Source organism: Uranotaenia lowii, chromosome 2 (assembly GCF_029784155.1).
Source record: "Uranotaenia lowii strain MFRU-FL chromosome 2, ASM2978415v1, whole genome shotgun sequence".
NCBI lineage: Eukaryota > Metazoa > Arthropoda > Insecta > Diptera > Culicidae > Uranotaenia > Uranotaenia lowii.
In genome coordinates, this window is record NC_073692.1 from 179,250,064 (window position 1) to 179,269,867 (window position 19,804).

The following is a 19,804-nucleotide window of genomic DNA, read 5'->3' on the forward strand; positions in this document are numbered from 1 at the left end:
ACAATTTTGAAAGATGTGTGAAAAAATGTGCTTTAAAGACTAAAAACAAAGGCATAAGTTACGAATACAAATCTTCAATTCTGAAATAAAGTCAGTATGAACGTAACAAATACGATGATGCAAGTTGGAATGTGAAGCTTTTTTGTAATTCAATAAAATCTGAAAAATCTTATTTTTATGGATATCATATTTCATTAGTTATCATTGCTCGCCCATTCTTTAGAACACGAATCAAAAAGGAATTTATTCTTATTAATAGCAGCACTGGTTATTGAACTTGTTAAAACTGCTACCAGTTATAACCTTAACCAATTATATTCTCAGTCTTAGAACCAACAAAATAAAATAAATTGTTCAGTTTTATTTCCAACAAAATATTTATTCAACATTTCACCGTTACTACTTTGTACAACCGTAACGTACATGTTTCAACTATCGACCGCTAGGTGCCGCCACCAGACGAACATCTAACTTATAGCATTGGATTGCCATAAAACATCTAGCTATGGGTAGGTATTTTTGATATAAACGAACACATTTTTGTTTCCACATGTTTCCGATTCGAAACTGGTATGTTACCGTTGTTAACTCGAAGCACTTTCTCAAAGGCAGTTTTTCTGATTTCGTCAATATTTCTTGCCAAAGTCGAAATCATCGTCAAAGTGATGGTCATGATCGTTGAAGCCGGAATCGATATATCGTCTGGTATGGACGGGACTGGAGCTTAGTGGTCTGCAGCCCGAAGAGCTATTTCCCGGTGGACCCAGATCATCATACCGGGAACAGTGATGGTCACTTCCGGCCAATGGCGAACTAGATCCGTAAGGTCGTCCGGCTGATGATGAATTGCCCAAACAGGTACATCGATGATGGGCACTGGCGATAGATTGAAGCTTGTGAAGAAGCTCAGAATCTGCACAATCTCTAAGGTGTAACAGTTTTGCCACCGAAGACCGAAAGGCTTGAACCTGGGACAGCCGATGATTGGTGTCTGAGAGTTCGGTTTTTATCCGGGACAACTCATCTCGAAGATGCTAAAAATCAACAAAATAACCTTTATCAAATTTCTTAGCCAACATAAAAATAAAGAGTTGTGGATAAAAAATAGGTACCTTAATTCTAAAAAAAACTACCAATTCTGAAAAAAAACAACTCACCGTTATAGTGTGACTTCGTTCATGGGAATTTTCCGCTGCCGACCGTGCTCGATTCTTATAGGCGGCCAATTGAGACACCAGCCGTTCCCGTTCACCTTCCAGCTCACAAAGTCGGGACTGCAACTCATCACACTTCCTTCCCCGTTCCAGGGCAGTAATCTTATAATCCGATGCTTCCTGGAGCTGACCTTTAACTTCACAAAGTTGTGCCTTAACGTCGGCCAGCTGGTGGGCAGTTCTCTCGGCACTTTTGGAAGTTCTCTTGGCTCGATGCATTGCCTCATCACGTTCCGTCTAAAAATGGTGAAAATATGAGTTCTCTACAATTAAAAAGAAGAAAGTAAAAATAGTCGGAACACGAAATCTACTTGTAGCATAGCCCTGCCCCTAGCATTGTCCTCTAGCAGGGCAATCTTCCGGCGCAGCAGTTCCAGGTGGAGATCCCGCCTCTGGACCTGTTCCCTCAGCACTCGGACTCTACGTTGCAGATTGTACAGTGTGGTGCTCTAAAAAAATGGACACGGCAAACATATGGATATGATATGGTCATGAAATGGACATGTGAGATGTAACAAAATGGTTTCTGTTTTGATTCGTTTCAACAAATACATTTCTCAGTAATAAATATTGGTTCAAGAAATGTGCCAAGTTTTATTCAAGTGTTTCACAAAACACACAAAGTAATAAACACCTTTTTTCGGTAATTAACACTTTTAGTTTCAAAATTTATGTAAAATTGAATTCGTGACAGCGTGTATTCCGGGCACGACTAAGTCAGAGATGCCAATTATAATAAGTTAAAAAAAATCCTATTCTTGCACCATAAAAATTTCAAAAACTTGAATGAATAAATGGAATAATAAATAGAATGTTTAACAACAAAATTGTCTATGGTTTGCATATATTTAAATATAAAATGCGTTTGGGAGGGATAGTTTTTGGTTAATTTCCAGGTATTATTGTTGACTACTGTTTGCCCAAGCGATTTGAAGATTTTGATTATGACACGATATTTAATTTTCGAATCAAATGATTTTAAATTTAATAACCTTAGATGGAAGAAAAACAGGTTTAAAAATGCAATGCTAACAAATGGTTGCCGAGAATCCCGTACATTGAAAAGGGAAATTTACATCACTAATGTTGTAAGGACGTAAGCAAGTTTTCAAGTGAGGTCATTCGCAATGAACTTTCTGTTAATTTCCGTGTATTTGTTATTATTGTCAAACTTGGATGCGGGTTTGAGAAACTTCAGACATGCATAAGTATTTCGAAAAAACTTAAAAGATGAGAAGTAATGAATCAAACTTGCGCTTGAAAATCACGAAAGGCTGGTACGAATTTATGATTGGATAAAGATATAATTTAAATAAAGTAAATATACTTTTTTCTAACTCGATACTATAAATTTAAAAAATAAAACATCCCCAACAATCTTCAATCAACATAAATCCTCTATTATTGTAAAATAGTATAAAAGCGATTCTGACGAACGCAAAAAAGATAAGCTTTAACATATATTTATCGATTTCTATTCACGGTGTGTTTCTAGAAGATGTGTAACAGAAAAATAACAGTTACTCTATTTTTTCAGAAAATGAAAATTTAGCCTTTTCTGACTCATTTCCAGGCAAAATCAAAATTCAAGTTTTTGTCATTCTGAAACATAAAAAATTTTCAACGCCTAGAAAGAATAGTGATTTGAATTGAAAAACTTATATTATATGAAAATTTTGATTGAAATTTATTATTTAGAATATCCTCGTTAAAATTGGTGTTATCCAAATGTAAATTTAATTTATATTCCTATGTTTATCACGGTGTATTTCGTAGAAGGACTTAAAGAAAAAAAAAATACAGTAACGCTAATTTTTGTACGGGAAGAAAGTAGAGCTTTTCCCGGTTCATTTTCACCAGAAATTAAAATATTTGGTCGGTGACCCCCCATACAAATTTTTTTTTTCAAAATTTTCTATTTAAAATCTTTATTAAATATACATATATTTCTAGTGTTTTTTAATTTCAGAGGTGTTTATTCCCTTAGTTCTAACTTTCAATATTTTTAAATTAAACTCAACAATCATATCGAAAACTTTGAAAAATTTTAAAAATTATTTCAAACTAGTTACAGAGCTATTAAAACGAAGAAAATTGCATAAAAATATCTTTTAATCCTGAAATTTATAAACAGCAAGCAAATCCTGTCAGCAGTCTGAGAGGGTGAAATTTTTTGAAATTTTAAAAATTATTCGGAATAATTTGAATCTATTTGAATCCATTATCTTTATATATTCTGCTTGTGGAAACACTGAAGAGTATTTCATTTAAAAAGAATTAAGAAAATCAGTTAATACAAGAAACTGCTATAACTTTTTTGTGATAACGCTTATCGTGTTGCGCTCTGGAGTAGAAACGTTTGTCTTAATTTAAACTTTTAAAAAATAGAAAAAGAATTCAATATTCAAAAGTAAATGATTTGTTAAAAACAATTTGTGATAAGAATTCAGTTTTTATACTTTTCCTGAGTCAAATGTCCAAAATCTCATTCGCACTTCAGACTCAATGCAAAACAGTTCAGCAGTTTAATCACTGATTAATCTTGCTCAAATTTTGCATGTTATTTTCTTTTCATAAAATGATTATTATTAAGCTGGAGTGTTTTATAAGTCATTTTATTTCTATTTTGAGTGCTGTTAGTAACTCTCCTGTACTCTGTGATTCTCACATTTTATTCAAAGAGCAAGCATTACTTTTAAGGTTAAATAATCCTAGCTCTTACAGTTCTCAACCCACTATACTATTACAATTATCTCTGGTATTTCTTTATTTTAAATTGAATTTAGAAGTTTTAAGGATTTTTTTTAAATGGATGCATCTAATCTAAAACTGTGATAAATTTGAAATTACCCAAAAAAATGCATTTCTATCTATTTGTCGATCTTAAATTTACAAAAATCAACAGTATTGTTGGCAAAAGTGAATTGAAAATGATCGACAGCGAACTAGCCTGAAACGCGTTAGATTCATCATGTTTTGTTCTTCCCATACTTATTTTAGTTTTTCTACTGAACATTGCAGTCCTTTTCTATTATTTAAAAAAACAGCAATGAAGCATTAATGTAACAGGAAAAAAATCATAATTTCTTCAATTTTATACCAGTTGTGGTAAAAACCTCTAGAAATCATAATTTTGAATTAACCATAGAAATCCATTAAAACTAAAAAAAAAAATTAAATCTGGTCTAAAACTGTCGATGAAATTGAAACTTCTCCTGAATTTTTTTTTTCATCTTTAATCCATTTATTGAAAATTAAAAACAGTGTATAAAGTCTTACGCAAAAATGAAGTTCAGATGATTGAAAGAAAATTTATTTACCTTCAATATCAGTAAAAGAAATTTGAAATTGATTTTTTTGAAGCCTAAGATGTACGGATTTCAGTGCAATTACTTTTACTTTTAACTAAATTTTGTATTTTAAATTCTTTTGAAAACTGGTCTGCTGAGATTTGTTTAAATTTTAATCTTAGGTAAAAAATATTGAAAAAAACTAAAACGAGTGGTATTAAACATATATTTTTTCTAAAATGCGTATTTCTATGCATACAAGTATTTTGGAATTTATTCAAAAAACAAGGTTGAAAAAAATTTTTTTTTTATATTTCTTTGGAAACCTATCAAAGGATGTTAGACTGTTCTTATTCATTTATCTTAAAATTTCATTGAATCAGAAATAGTTTTACAAGATATACACATATGAATGTAAATTTAGGTTTCATTTGGACATCACCCATTATAACAAGGATATTCCAAATAATAAATTTCAAATAAAATGTTCATATAAAATAAACTTTTTAGTCGAAATCACTAATATTAATAGGCGTTGAAATATTTTTATGTTTCAGAATGACAAAAACTAGAATAAAAAAATAAAAAAAATAAGTTTTAAGGATAGAAATTGCAATTCCATTGCACTGGAATAATTTTTCAGATTGAAAATTTATAAATATAGACTATAAATCTTCAAAAAAACAAATCGTATGGGGACTCGCCGACCAAATATTTTAATTTTGCCTGGAAATGACTCAGAAAAGCCTAAATTTTCAATTTCTGAAAAAAATAGAGTTACTGTTTTTTTTCTTTTAAACATTTTCTAGAAACACACCGTGTTATATCTTGGAAAACTTATTCTGATTTAACAGAATTTAAAGATACATGAATAACAACAGTCCAACATCCTTTGATTGATTTCCATCGAAATATATAATTCGAAATATATAAATATAATTTTTCTCATATTGAAGGTGAAAAATTTTCCATCAATTATCTACAATTCATTTTTGCATAAGAATTTAAATACTGTTGATATTTTTGAATAAACGAATGAAAGATGAAAAACTATTTTTTTCAAGAAAAATTTCAATTTCATCGACGGTTGTAGATCATATTTTTGCATCGCAATTTTTTAGTTTTTATGGTTTTCTATGGTTAATTCAAGCTTATGATTTCTAGAGTTTCACTGGTATAAAATGGTAGAAATTATGATTTTTATTCTGATATCTTTAAACATTAATTTAAGTTTAATTTAAATTAATGTTTGATTAACCTTCCCATGCCGTTCGCAAAATATCCGTTTCGGGGAAATTTGCCTTGTAGTTTGATTTCGTTCTCCTGGCTGTAACTGTTAACCGATTTTGATGATATTACATTCATTGTGTAGGTAATTTGTTCTTATTACTCAAAATTTTAAAATAAAGTCGATATGTATTACCAAGTTATCAGAAACTGGTTCAGAAAGTAAAAAGTCCGAAAAATCAATTTTATTTTTTAAATGCTCTATAACTTTTAACAGCTTTTCTGTATTTGAGTGTTTCATTGATATTTGAAATCGTCAAGAATCCATCTATCCGACAGTGTATAGATATGTTGGGGTCCAATGAAAGTTTTGACCGCTATCTCAGATCTTCCGGTAGAAAAAAATCTAACTTCAAAAAAACGTTATCCAATTTTTGCTTTGCTTAGCTGTATTTCATTTCCCAATGAACCGATTCTCAAAACTCAAATTTCAATTTTTTGACGTTAATTTGATCATTATTTTCATAGAACATACTTGGTCTGTCAAAATTCCTAGTTCTTCAGTATATTGGAATTATGATAAAGAGATTTTAAATGTGCGCTTCGGGTCATATTGACCCGAACGGCATGGGAAGGTTAATAAATTTAATTAAAAAAAACTGGAGTATTCAGTTGAATAAATAAAAAAAAGTATGATAAGAACAAAACATGATGAATCTAACGCGTTCCAGGTTAGTTTGCTATCAATCAATTGCAATTCACTTTTGCAAACAATACTGTTGATTTTTGTAAACTTAAAATCGACAAAAAGATAAGAATGCATTTTTGTTTTTTAGAATTATTTCAAATTCATCACAGTTTTAGACTAGATTCATCCATTTAAAAATCTATATACAGTTGCGTTCAAAAAAGAATGAAATCGCGCGAAGCTGCGCACCCACTTCCAACTTTGACAAGCTGCCATTTCTCTCTCGGTTGACATTTTTGCATAACATTTCACACAATTAAGTTCAACTATTCAACTAATACTCTATGAAATTTGAAGTCTTTACAATGACGTGAAACAAAGATAGAGCTATTTCTGTAAAAAGGGAAATTGGGAATTGCTTCACTAAACTTGCTGTATCTTCGACAATTTTCATTGAAAAACCTTAAAATTTGGTCCGAAGATATAAAAATGTTTGATCTAATACCAGGCCAAGTTTCATCAAAATCGATGAACGTAATGAAAAATGGTGGCACGTAGAAAATCAGGTTCATTATCGCTCAGCAGACGATTTCATTCTTTTTTGGATGGATGTTTGTATGAAAAACGTCGTAATCCATGTATTCTTGGTTTTTTCTTTCACAAAATCAAAATTTATTACAAAGAAGATTGTAAATTGATGGAAACTACATTCCTGCTTTGTTTAGAAAAAGAAATTGTTCCAACAGAGCTGGTATTGAAACACAATAGCGAATTGATTACTCGCTTTAATTGTGTACCAAATTTGTTAATCGGAATAATTAGCAGGTCATTTCTGAATCTCTGTTCATCTTATTTCGAACTCTGTTGAAACATTTTATCTACCGAAACAAAGCAGGAATGAAGTTTTTATCAATTTACAACATTTTTTGTGATAAATTTTGATTTTTTTAAAGAAAAAAACAAGAATACATGGATTACGACGTTTTCCATAAGAAAAATCCGTCCAAAAAAGAATGAAATCGTCTGCTGGGCGATAATGAACCTGAATTTCTACCCGGCACCATTTTTGATCACGTAAATCGATTTTGATGAAATTTGGCCTGGTTTTAGATCAAACATTTTTACATCATTGGACAAAATTTCAAGGTTTTTCATTGACAATTGTTGAAGATACAGCAAGTTTAGTGAAGCAATTAAAAATTTCCCTTTTTACGGAAATAGCTCTATCTTTGTTTTCCGTCTTTGTAAAGACTTCAAATCTCGTAGAGTATTAGTTGAATAGTTGAACTAGATTGTGTGAAATTTTTATGAAAAAATGTCAACCGAGAGAGAAATGGCAGCTTGTCAAAGTTGGAAATGGGTGCGCAGCTTCACGCAATTTCATTCTTTTTTGAACGCAACTGTATATAAAAAGCAATTTCTGTGGGTTTGTTTTTTTGTTTGTTTGTTTGTCCTCTATAGACTCAGCCGTCTTAAGAGCAAGAGGTTTGAAATTTGGCATGGATGCTCATTAGGACCGGGAATGATGAAAAATGTTATCAGATTTTCGGATGACCCCTTCTGAAGGGGGTCGTCCATATAAGACAAATAAAGATTTCACGATATTGACGTTACTTTTCGTCGGATTGTGTTGAAAATTTGCACATGGATGTTTTGAAAGACGAACGATTGATTTCAGGTGTCAAATTTTGTGTAAAGGGTCAGCCAAAGGGGTCGTCCATATTAACTGTTCGCTGTTTTTGTGATATTGACGTTATTATACATTGTATTCAGATGGAAATTGGTACACGATAGTTTTGAGTGACGTGCAATCGATTTGAGGTATCAAATTCAGTGTTAGGGGCCGGCAAAAGGGGTCGTCCATATCAACTTTTCAATATCTTAGTTATACTGACGTTTTTATACATTGAATTGGAATGAAAATTTGCACATCTGAGTTATTAGGGACTCACCATTGATTTCACTTATCCAAATTACAAACAGGGGTCGGCCAAAGGGGTCTATTCACTATTAATGCGATAATGCGGATAATGTCGTTATTATACATCGGATTCAGATGAAAATTGGCACACGAGAATTTTGAGGGACGAGCAATGGATTTCTGGTTTGAAGTTTAGGGTAAAGGACCGGCAAAGAGGGTCGTCCATATTAACCTTTCAATATTTTTGCAATATCGTCGTTATTTGACATCGGATCGGGATGAACGGTAGTTTTCGGGGACGGGCAATCAATTTCAGATGTCAAATGTTTTGTCAGGGGTTGATGAGAGGGGTCGTCTATATTAATTTATTTTTCACTGTTTTTAGCAATATTGACGTTATTATGCAATGGATTGCTTTGAAAATTTGCACATGGAAGTTTAGTGGGAAGGGCAATCAATTTCAGATATCCAAGCTTCTATAAGAGGTCACCGAAAGGGGTTTAACTTTTAGCAATAATTGCGTTGTTATGCAACGATCGAGTCGAAAATTATACACGGAGTTTTTTTTGGCACGGTCAATTGATTTCTGATTTCAAATTAAGTTGCAGACGACAGAAAAGTGATCGTATAATATTTTTGCAATTATTACTTTACAATGAATTCGGAAGTGCATCTGGAAAATACTTTGCAAGTGACTTTCATACAAACTGTTCATGACATATTCTAAGTTGAAAGCGAAACGGAGTTCGTATGGGATCAGCTAGTAATCTATAAACTTTAACATTCAATTTATAGCAAAGATTTTAAGAGGTTATTATAATATTATAGTGGGTTGAAAACTGTAGAAGCTAGAATTATTGTACCTTTAAAGTAATGCTTGTTTTTCAATAAATTTGGAAATCAAGGTGTACAGGAGGGTTGTTAAATTGGGCTTAAAGATAGAAATAAAACGTTTTATAAAACACTCAGGCTTATAATGATCATATTATCAAGAGAAAGTTACATGCAAAGTTTAGGCAAGATTAAACTCACTTGCATTGAGTCCGAAGTGCGAATGGGATTTTAAGACATTTGATTTTAGGATAAGAAGATCTTTTTAAACAATTTTCTTCGTCCTTACAGCTCTGTAACTTTTTTGAAAAATTTTCAAAAATTTTGATATCATTGTTAAGCTACTTGTTCAATTTAAAAATATTGAAAGTAAGAACATAGAAAATAAGGACCTCTGAAATAAAAAAATACTTAAAATATATGTATACTTTCTAATGATTTTAAATAGAAAGTTATCAAAAAAAATTGTATGGGGGGTCACCGACCAAATATTATAATTTTTGAAGGAAAAGCTTTACTTTCTGCCCATGCAAAAATTAGCGTTACTGTATTTCTTTTTCTTGAGGTCTTTCTACGTAAAACAAGGTGTGTTGTTTGTGTCTTTCATCAAGGAACTGCTGAATGAGTCTGTGTCATTGAAGATTTTCGTGCTGACTAGTGAAAATTGGAAATTAAATCAGATAGGAATCTCATTTTTTTTATCATTGTGCGTAAATTCAAGGAAAAAGTGATAAAAATTTATTCGAACAGCATCCCCGATCACTTTTTGCGATTGTTCGAAAGAGATGCCAGGTGGTTTTGTCAAAAAACAGTCACCGCTAAGAAAATAACGTAGATTTTTCCAGACCTCACTAGATTGCATAAACAAAGACAGGCACAATACAGGTGCTGAAAATGCCTTAATCTATGCAACAACAGAGAGGGATGTATTTCATATCTAAAACATAATTTAATCATATTCTGAACCGAAGATTACCATCCGTTAAATGAGTTTAGCTATTTTGCTGCAGATTTATTCGATTTTCTCTTAACATGACTACAAATTCAAATCTTATTGAGATTTTTTTTTTCAATCAGGACAATTTAGGTAAAATTTTTGCACTTCATAATATGTGAAATTAGTTGCCTTGTGTTATCTTTAGAAAACCGCTTGCACGACCATCCATCTCTTTATTTCGATGCAATCTATATGAAATAAATTCAAAGATTTGAATTCTAAATTGGGAAAGCTATACTTGGAATTCTAAAATCAATTTGTGAGTTCTTCTTCAACACTAAACAAAAATTCTTAAATGCAAAGTGCAAAATGTTCAATAATTTTTAATTTCTGAAACTGAAACTTTTCTCTTGAAAAAAATAATTATTTTTCGTATTATCTCTAGCATCGGCCTTGTTACTTTAATTAGCTTCCATGAATTGTTATGCTAAATATATTTCTTCAAGTTTAAAATTGCAATAAAAGCAAGATTAACTGTCTTCTATTTCCTGACGATATTTGGTGAGTCTAAAGTAGGTGTGTCTACATTGAAAGTTAAAGCAATAAATTCTCAAATTTTCTCAAATTGCTTTGCAGTAAGCCGAGCCGGTAATGATTAAAGAATTATCTGAAGTGTTGTTTTCAATTTTGTAGAAATAAGTTCGGTAATGCTTCTAGTTAAGTTGAGCTTGCCAGATTTCCCGGATTTATGCAGGTTTGCCCGGATATTCGATTTAAAATTTGAGGGAAGCTTGGTCCGGCCCGGTTGACCGGATTCCATTGAAAAAAGTAAGGATTTTAACCGGAATTATTTCGTTTCGTTCGTTGTACATTTTTTTAACTTATGAATTCAAAACGATTTTTTAGTGTTTTTTTTTTAAATAATCAAGTAAAGATTTTTCGAAGCCTTAAACGTGATAAATTATCTGCTGATAAGTTTTTACGAAAAACGATTTTTTCAAGTTTTTTTTTTGTTGTTGCGAAATTTTTGGGTTTTGGCAAAAATTTTCTGGATATTTCCCGGACTTTTGTCTGAAAACTTTCCCGTGAAATGCATGAATTTTGCCTGATTTTTACATTAAATACACGGATTTGTCAGCCCGGATGCGTGTGCAAAAAATTCCGACAACCTTATTCTTCAGCATTCAATACTTTTTTGGAAAAAGAATCGTCCATTAAAACCTATAAGTGTATTGATCGGAATGATAATTTTTGCTGTAAATTTTCATCGGATAAAATTGTACTCTTCGTATCGAGAATCTACTTGAGTTGAAATACCAAACTTTTGTGTTTTGGGTCAGCCTAAAAATCATAAGGTTCAGTTAGTTTATTTCCTAAGAAAAAAACAACTAACTAATTCTATTCACCGACTAAATTTTTGGCAAGGGAAATTTTTTGTTATTTTTTGTTATTTTTTTGTTTATAAATTACTTGGATCAATAATAACTTTAAGAAAAGGTTTGAGATTTCTGTTAAAATTCTCAAGCCTTTAGAGTATCAAATAATATTCAACTATAGCCCTATTAACATTTACATGACCTAAATTGAAAAAAGCTCAGATTAAAGAAATTAAATAATTTAACAACCTTGCAATTTGGGTTAATCTTAAATATATGAATATCTTGTTATGGTTAAAAGATTGACTTAAAACTACAAATGCTTTGTTCGCTCAAAAATGTGAGTAAATAAATAAATCAACATTGAGTTTAATACTAAAGAATTTCTGAACCGTTTCGTCACGAGTTAAAGCGTGTTCATTTGATCACAGAATAAGAAATTTGAAAATCTCGAAGAATTTCATACCTTTTTAGAAGGGAAAAATGACATAGGGCAGAAGACAACGCCGTAGGACCCTACTACTACTTTTTGATGTTTCATGATTATGATGCTTAGTTTTTTTTTACTAAACATTTCACATACAAAATTTTGGATAGTTAGGTATTTTCTGATTTTAGGTTTGGTGATAAAGTCCTTCTTCAAATATTTTTTTAAGAATCAGGTAGGAAGTAAGTAAGCATCATTCCATTCATTTATTAATATTGTAAAAAAAATATTAACACTTTGAAATCTAAAAAAGATTTAACTTTATTTCAAAATATAGATAAATTAAATTTTATCTTCGGATATTTCAATCAACATTCTCAAAAACATCATCGAGAAAATGGTTCATAAATTGAATGATCGATTATTCGAATAACAAACCAACAAAAGGAGTGAATTCGAAAAAAAATGCATCACTTTGTTTTGTGAAAAATTTTCGAATGCATGGATAAAAACTTATGATATTTTCAGCAAAACTGGACGGTAAAGTAAGGTTTAGTTTCGAAATTTTTGTGATGTTCTGTTTAGTGATTTTTGAGATAGCGTCCTATGATGAAGTGTCAATTGTTATGAAATACTGACTCCTCAAGTACTAGACATCTTTTTTCATTTTTTTTCTAGTTGATTACCTCCGGAAAATACAAGCTAAGCTTGTCAACGAAAAGTTTTTGGCTGGAAATCTGCCAAGTGCCTACTAAAGAGTTCGTTGTGCTGTTCATTGCGGTTTTTTTCGGAAAATCTCCCCACTAGCGGACCAAATATTTTGTGTACGATTTGATCACCCTTTTCTGTTTGTTTAACTGGTGGGAAGCTTTTCTATCTTGTAGAAATGAAGTTAAGCTTTCCCGCTGTTTTTGGGTCTACCACTGAGATTTTTCAGGATTTTGTTCAATTTTTCCAAAAAATTTGGTCTATAAACTTATGCATTGAAAATTTTGTCGAATTATGTAGAATCACAAAAAACTAATTAAGTGGATGAATGACAACAGATTTATTTTATTTAACAAGTTATTTGTCAAAGACCCCATTTTATCAGTAATTGTGCTTGTAGAACACAATTACAGTTGTTTTAACAAAGTTGTTTTTTGACTGAGCTTTTCAATAACTGTCTGCCATCTGGATCTTTGAGTTAAGTTGCGATCGACATAAGCATTGAAAAAACCTTTTCTCAATCATAGGCATGAGCTTCTAATAGTTTTTACTCGGTTTTTTAAATTTTCAGAAAAAAAATATCTCCCTACTTTCATTAAAAGAAGAAAAACGATGCTAAAAGATTGATTGAATTTCTGTTTTTCTCGGTTTAGAAGTTATACTTAATGTGTTAAAATTTCGGCACATAAAACAAGTGTTTAGGGGTTTTCATATAGAATTTGTTGAAACGAAACCAAAGCAAAAATGTGTTTTACATGGCAAATGAACATTGTTAAATGCATAATAAACCAAATAATTACTTCCTTCATCGGCAGATCGGTGCAGGAACGCTCTCTCCGCAGCTTTGGCAAATGATTTTGGTGATAATGCGAATGGGGATGGTGCGTGTGGTGATGCGCATTCGACAGCTCCCAGCAGTTCTTTTTTGGACGATTGAAAATGTGACAACCACACGAGCAGTGAACGGATGAAACAAACAAATACAAGTTGCATTGAAATGAGAAACTTGCTTCCGAAATTGTGATCCACCCTTATAAAATTACAAAAATAATAACAAACTTACTTTATCACAGACTCCGTGAACATGATGATGATCGTGATGTGTAGCCAGCCTTTCAGCTCGTTCCAGCAGTGTTTCACTCATTATGGTCGTATCACTTCCGGGAGCAGGTGGTTCCGAACACTCGCTCCAACAGAGGGCTCGAGCCAATCGAACTAGGTATTCACTTAACTAAAACAAATCAAAAGTTTAGAATGGACATCGCCAAAGCTTAGCTTACTTTTACCGTAGTGTGTTCGGCACGAAAGTGTTGCAACTCATGGCAGGCTTTCTCCAACCGCTCTTCAACACCCGTACGATGTTGTTCCTCCGATTTGAGTCGACAGTTTGTGCTTTCTTCGTGCTCTCGATGCCTGGAAGCCTCCTGATGGAGCTGTTCTTTCAGTTGGGTCAATTGCTGGACGAAAAGGTATTATTAAAACGGGTATCAATAAAGAATCAAAGTCTATTGAACTTACATCATGCAGTGACTGATTATGGTTCATGAGATCCCGCAGCTTATCACGAATGTTGTTTTCACAAGGCTCCTGAACCCCAACTATGCTTGCCATAGTTCTCAGGAACTGGAGCCTATCGGTTTGAAATCGATCCAGGTTATTCTGTAACCGACAACATCGGGACTCAAAACCTCTGAGTTCCTCTAAAATTAAGATCCTTAAAAAATTAAGTATTAAAAAGTATCAAGCCTTTACCTCTAAGTTTATCTCCACAGACTTCACTCTCAGCCAGTCGATCACGTGCTGTTTGAAGATCACGCTCTGCTTGCCTGCTACGTCCTTCTAAACCTTGAGCCAGTGACTGCAAACCATCGATCTGCGTTTGTAGACGCGTTTTCTCGGCCGATGCTGTCGACTTTGTCGTTATCAGTTCTGCCTCCGTCGAAGACAAATGTTCACAGGTACCGGACAGTTTGGAACGTAACCTATGCAGTTCAGCAACAGTTTCTCCGGCTTTAGCCAGGACACATTCCGGTGTCAAGTGGGTCGAATCGCAGACATCTACGCCCAAGCAAAGGCACAACCTCCGAACCAAATCGTGCAGATGAGCTCGCGCCTGATCCCGGTGACCTTCTTCCTTGGTTAACTCACAACCCAACCTCCGTAGTTTCTCACACAACTCTTTGATCTTCTCTTCTAAGTGTTTCTTATCTCGGTTCAAGGTCCCGACAACGTTCTCGCTCCGGGCATGTAGTGTCTTCTCTCGGTTCTCGGACACTGCCAGCCGTTGCTGCAACGATGTGATGAGCGAAGTCTGTCGAGCGCTCTGTGCCCGCAAAGCTTCACATTCGTTTTCCTTGGCGCACAGAGAGCTTTTGGCATCGGACAACTCGGCCATCAGCCGGTCCCGTTTGTAGGTGGAGGCTGCTAACTCGCTCCGGAGTGTAGTGACCAAGTCGATCGAATGAGAAAGGTGATGATCGTTGCATGATGGTTCGGGCTGCAAAAAGTGAAGATCAACGTAAGAAACCGATATGTGATTAACATTTTTAATCCCGTATCTTCAAGGCAAATTCAAATAAGTATCAGGAATTGTAGGAGTGTCATTAACACAAATGAATTTTCTTTTTAATTTGAAGAAGCTCAGATGATGAACGTTCACTGATAACATTTGGACATTGGTTTTACAGTTTCTACTTCAAATTTGGTCATTGATTTGCTATATTTTGACCTTCATTAAAATTTTAAAGTTAATTCTATTCTATTCTATTGGTCTGAAAAATGAAACAATCCTTGAAACAGCATTCAAAGAGTCATATATTCTTAACTTATTGAAGAAAAAAACTTACATGATGGTGATGATGCACCGGGGAGTGATGATGTTTTGGCATGATCTGAAAGTGAAAAAAAGGAAGGCGATCAATAAAGCAAACAAAAAACACAAAACGAGAGCAAAAATAAACGCTACAAAATAGAGCAAAACTTTCGTGTTTCGAGCACACCGTCAGAACGTAACCTTGGATGTGCATCAATAGATTCAGTAGCCCAACTCCTTCATGACAGCTCCTTGCTTGAGCTATTGAATCGTAATTTCACTTACAGCTGGCTGCTCGATTTGTTTTCCCCATGCATACGGCAATAAACAAAACAATTGTTAACCCACATTTTTGGTACTGGATCTAGATCTAGCACAAGTACGCTAGGGAAGGAATCGATTGCCGAACCTCTAATAACATACGTGGAGAAATTGGTATCAAAATGGAGGTGAATGTATTTGTTCTAAATTGTCGTATGAAATAGATTACATGTTCGACATAAGGGGACCTGAATTCTAGCTATGCCGATTGAAAACAAGTAGACAGATAAATATGTTGAAAATGTAAGCTGAAAACCTTTTTCTTATCAAATACAAGTTTATGGGTTACTCGGCGCCAATTGTAAGAAATAAATGGCAATTGAATTGAGGCCCTCAGAGGAATTTAAATGCAAAAATGGTCGAATTTAAGTTAATAGGTAGCTTTATTTTTTGGCTATTTTTCGGTCTTGAATTTCAATCAAACAACTTTTTTTGTGAAATGCCAGATGTTTCGACCATTTTTTGTGGTCTTCCTCAACCATTAGACAATACCCTTGAGGAAAACCAACAAAAATGGTCGAAACGTCGGGCATTTCACAAAGAAAGTGGTTTGATTGAAATCCAAGACCGAAAAATAGCCAAAAATTAAAGAACGAACATCAAAAACGGTCGATAACATAAACCTAACCTTAATAGGTAGCTTCACTAAAAATTTTATCAATTTGCATCCATACATTTAATTTCACGAATACACTCCTTAAACCCATCATGAGATTAAACTTAAAGTATAATCGGTAAGTATAGATCGTAGGTTGCAAGGTTTCATACAAGATTTCTCTATTAAGGTTTTTAAAAACAGTAAACTCCAAAGTTTTTGTTTTGAAAATGGTTGTTGTTGTTTTTTTCACGGGAGCAGAATCTTATATTTCAAACAAAATTACCAGCAAATACATACTTTAATATGCTAGGGAACTTGCCACGAGCAGGCAAGTTATAGGATTCAACCGCTGGAATTTGTTTGAAATAGAGTTTTTCATAAGTTGTGTCGTCCATCAGAAATCATCTGTCTCATAGCCTCAGGACCGGCTAGACAGCTTACGAGCTCTGGAACTCGCAAAAATTTGTCGTTCGAGGTAAGATTTTAAAGACTCATCACTACTAGGCAATACTTTCAGCTAATCAGTGAAAAAATTGTTGGACATTTCAGCAATCTACACTTAATTTTTTGTATTAAAAATTATAAATTCTGGTATGAGACTTGACTTCCTTGACGACCCTTAACCGTAGTTTCCGATCCAGTGCTTCACTCCAATGCTTATTTTGAACTTTGTGGACATGTTTGATAGTGTTTGCATACTTTTCTACCATTGAAACACAGTAATTCTTTCAATAATCAACGGTTTTGTCAGAAATCAATTTAATAATGATGGATTTTGAAGGAAACTGTGCTTTTTTTTCTTCTTTATTTGCATCGTCAATATTTCAAAATTGCGTTGATTTGAAAATTAGGAAAATAGGTGGGATAGTACTCAAATGCAAAATGCTGTCAAAATATTGAATGTCCGATCACTAATAGGAAATGAGCTATCAGTTAATGAAAGTGTTCCATTTCTAAAAGAACTAAGCTTAAGTTGATCATCTGATCAAAATACATAAATTTGTTGAATATGTCAAAGTCTATTACAATATCCTCAGGAGTTACAGTCAAAGTAGTAAAATACCTAGGAAAAAAAGTTTATTTAATCTGATGCGTTATAGATTGGATAAAATCGTTCGCTGTCTTCGAAACAAAGTTGTAACAAGCCAAGATCTAAAATTGTCTCATACATTATCATCATTTTCACGAATCTTTAGTAATAGCAGATATTTCATCTCATGGTCCCATTTCGATAGGGGTTATGATCAAAATAAGGTATTGAGTTTAAATCTAAAATTTAAATTCGTTCTTTGGATGAAATATTGTTATAATTGATGATTTAAAAACACTCAAATTAAAACTAAAATCGGTTGATAAAGACAAAAACTATTGGTGAAAATCTGTTTTGTTTTTCCTCCCGAACTCAATGCACATAATGCCATACAAACTTCAGGTTGGTTTAGCAACACCTTTGCGTAATATAATCTGGTGCAGATTTGGCATGGGACCTTGTGCTAATAAATATTTTAATTTGTTTAATTTTTAAATTTAGTTAAAAGTCTCTTTTTTGGAATTTTATGTGAATATGGGGTTTTTAGTAACATGTTTTGAGGTGGAAATTTTAATAAAGGACAGTTTTTTAGGATACTTTTATAAGAAATTCATTTTCCATAAATGTCTTATGAATTTGTTTTATAGAAAATGTTTATCTGTAAAATTTACAATGTTCATAGGTTTTTAGATTCTCATTGTGTAATTCCATGGATACTTATTTTGTTTGAACATAATGTCAGCAAGTAATAGCAGCTATTACCGGTTGTTTTTTTTTTCATTCTAACATAGATATATGAAAAACTGGATTTTTTTTTATTCAAACTGGTACAAACAAATCAGCCCCATCATTGATATGAAGTACGTTCTATGCAGCTAGAAATTTTAGTTCTAATTAATACTTTCAAGTTTCAAAACAATTCTTAATGATCAACTATTCAGTTTCCAGCGGCCATTTTATTCAGCTTACAAAAACCGTTGAATGAGCAAAAAATTCGCTCTCCATCTAAATGCATCCCTTGGCATCGGTTTATATCATCTTCTCTTGATTATTCACTATGCTCAGTACATGGTGCCGCCATGATACAACGCGCTGGATTCCAAACTCCACAAATTGCTCAATTGCGCCTTTCTTACATTTTCTACGTATATCGCATCAGAATGGTCACTTAAGTTCCAAATTTCTTATTGGAACTAAAAACTTGCCCGGCTTGTGGATCAAATCCCGACATTCGTCGTGAGAATCAAACGCGCTACCACAAGAGCACGCCTAAATGTTATTCTAACTGAATCTAAAACTTGAAGTGGTGATATGATTTTGGAAGCACCACAATGCACTATTATTGACTTAGTAAATGCCGTTTTGAGCACTTTTGTGCCCTTTATGTGACTTAAGTTTCTTACAACGTACATATAATTCACTTTTGCAACTTTCAAATTTATCAATGAGTATATATAGTTCACTCTTGTGAATTGGGCAAAATTTGTCACATACAACGTACAAACTAATCACTTTTGCAACTTTTAAGTTCATAAATGAGTATGGGAGAGTGGGGAATCATGGGCCATTTTTTTTCGTTGTTAAATATCCTCTTTATTAAAGAAGATAAAATGAAAATAAAAAATGTTATGGTTTTCTACATTTCCAAGGTATCATAAGGTTTTTTTTTTAATTTTTAATAAGTTATTTTTCCCAAATTCTGACTGATTGAAAAAAAAAACAATATTTTTTGGATTTTGAAAAATGGTGGGGAATCGTGGGCCACTAAATCCAAATTAACCAAATAAAAAGCAAAGTTCATGAGTTTATTCAAAACTGTGATTTCATAATTCATTTCGTTTTTTTTTAAAGCAATTTCAGATAATGATATAAAAAAGAGAGCTGTGTATGATCGAATAGATTCAAAAACCTGGCTCGCGAAAGTTTCGGCAAAATAGGAATAGGATGGACAAAATATTTTTCATAAATAAGAAAACTTTACAGATAATGAAAAAGTATTTTAATTTCTAAATGTGTATAAAAACATATAAATATAGGTGGTTCAAGATGTGTGGCCCAAGATTCCCCACAAGCTATGATTTGCAAATTGGTTGCGTTTGTGTGACTTATTGATGTTTCATCAAAAATTCCTCTTCCACGTGAAAGATCATGACAAAACTAAGATCATAAGCATATTAGCATATTTTTGTTATGAACTTCAGGTTCCCTATCGATGCAATTAGCAGGTGTTTGTTTTAATTATGTAAGTAAATTTTTCTAACTTTTTTTAGCTTGATGAATAAAAGAAGCATATGATGCGTATGTAAGTCAACAACATATAGGAATATATGCTCAAGCAAAGCGACGACGATTGCAGTTGGTTTGAGATTTTTATCTCAACACACATCTGAGATAATAAAAGTGGCCAACGTTTCCCCATGGCCC

The 19,804-nt window shown here is 32.8% G+C and overlaps 1 protein-coding gene across 2 annotated transcripts in view; it reads right to left on the reverse strand.

Annotated features, from left to right (window-relative positions):
• Nucleotides 1-400: 400 nt before the first annotated feature.
• The window catches only part of LOC129746698 (coiled-coil domain-containing protein 170-like), a 34,212-nt gene continuing 14,808 nt past the window's right edge, over nt 401-19,804 (reverse strand). Inside the window, exons 2-10 of one of the 2 annotated variants that reach the window (XM_055740549.1) lie at nt 15,466-15,510; nt 14,372-15,116; nt 14,138-14,319; nt 13,906-14,076; nt 13,683-13,850; nt 13,420-13,539; nt 1,526-1,663; nt 1,158-1,451; nt 401-1,034 (exon numbers count right to left, since the gene is read on the reverse strand). In XM_055740549.1, the coding sequence (XP_055596524.1) occupies nt 627-1,034; nt 1,158-1,451; nt 1,526-1,663; nt 13,420-13,539; nt 13,683-13,850; nt 13,906-14,076; nt 14,138-14,319; nt 14,372-15,116; nt 15,466-15,510 (2,271 nt within the window). In that variant the 3' untranslated portion in view covers nt 401-626. The remainder of the gene's footprint in view (nt 1,035-1,157; nt 1,452-1,525; nt 1,664-13,419; nt 13,540-13,682; nt 13,851-13,905; nt 14,077-14,137; nt 14,320-14,371; nt 15,117-15,465; nt 15,511-19,804) is intronic. The other variant, XM_055740550.1, reaches the window with a different exon arrangement.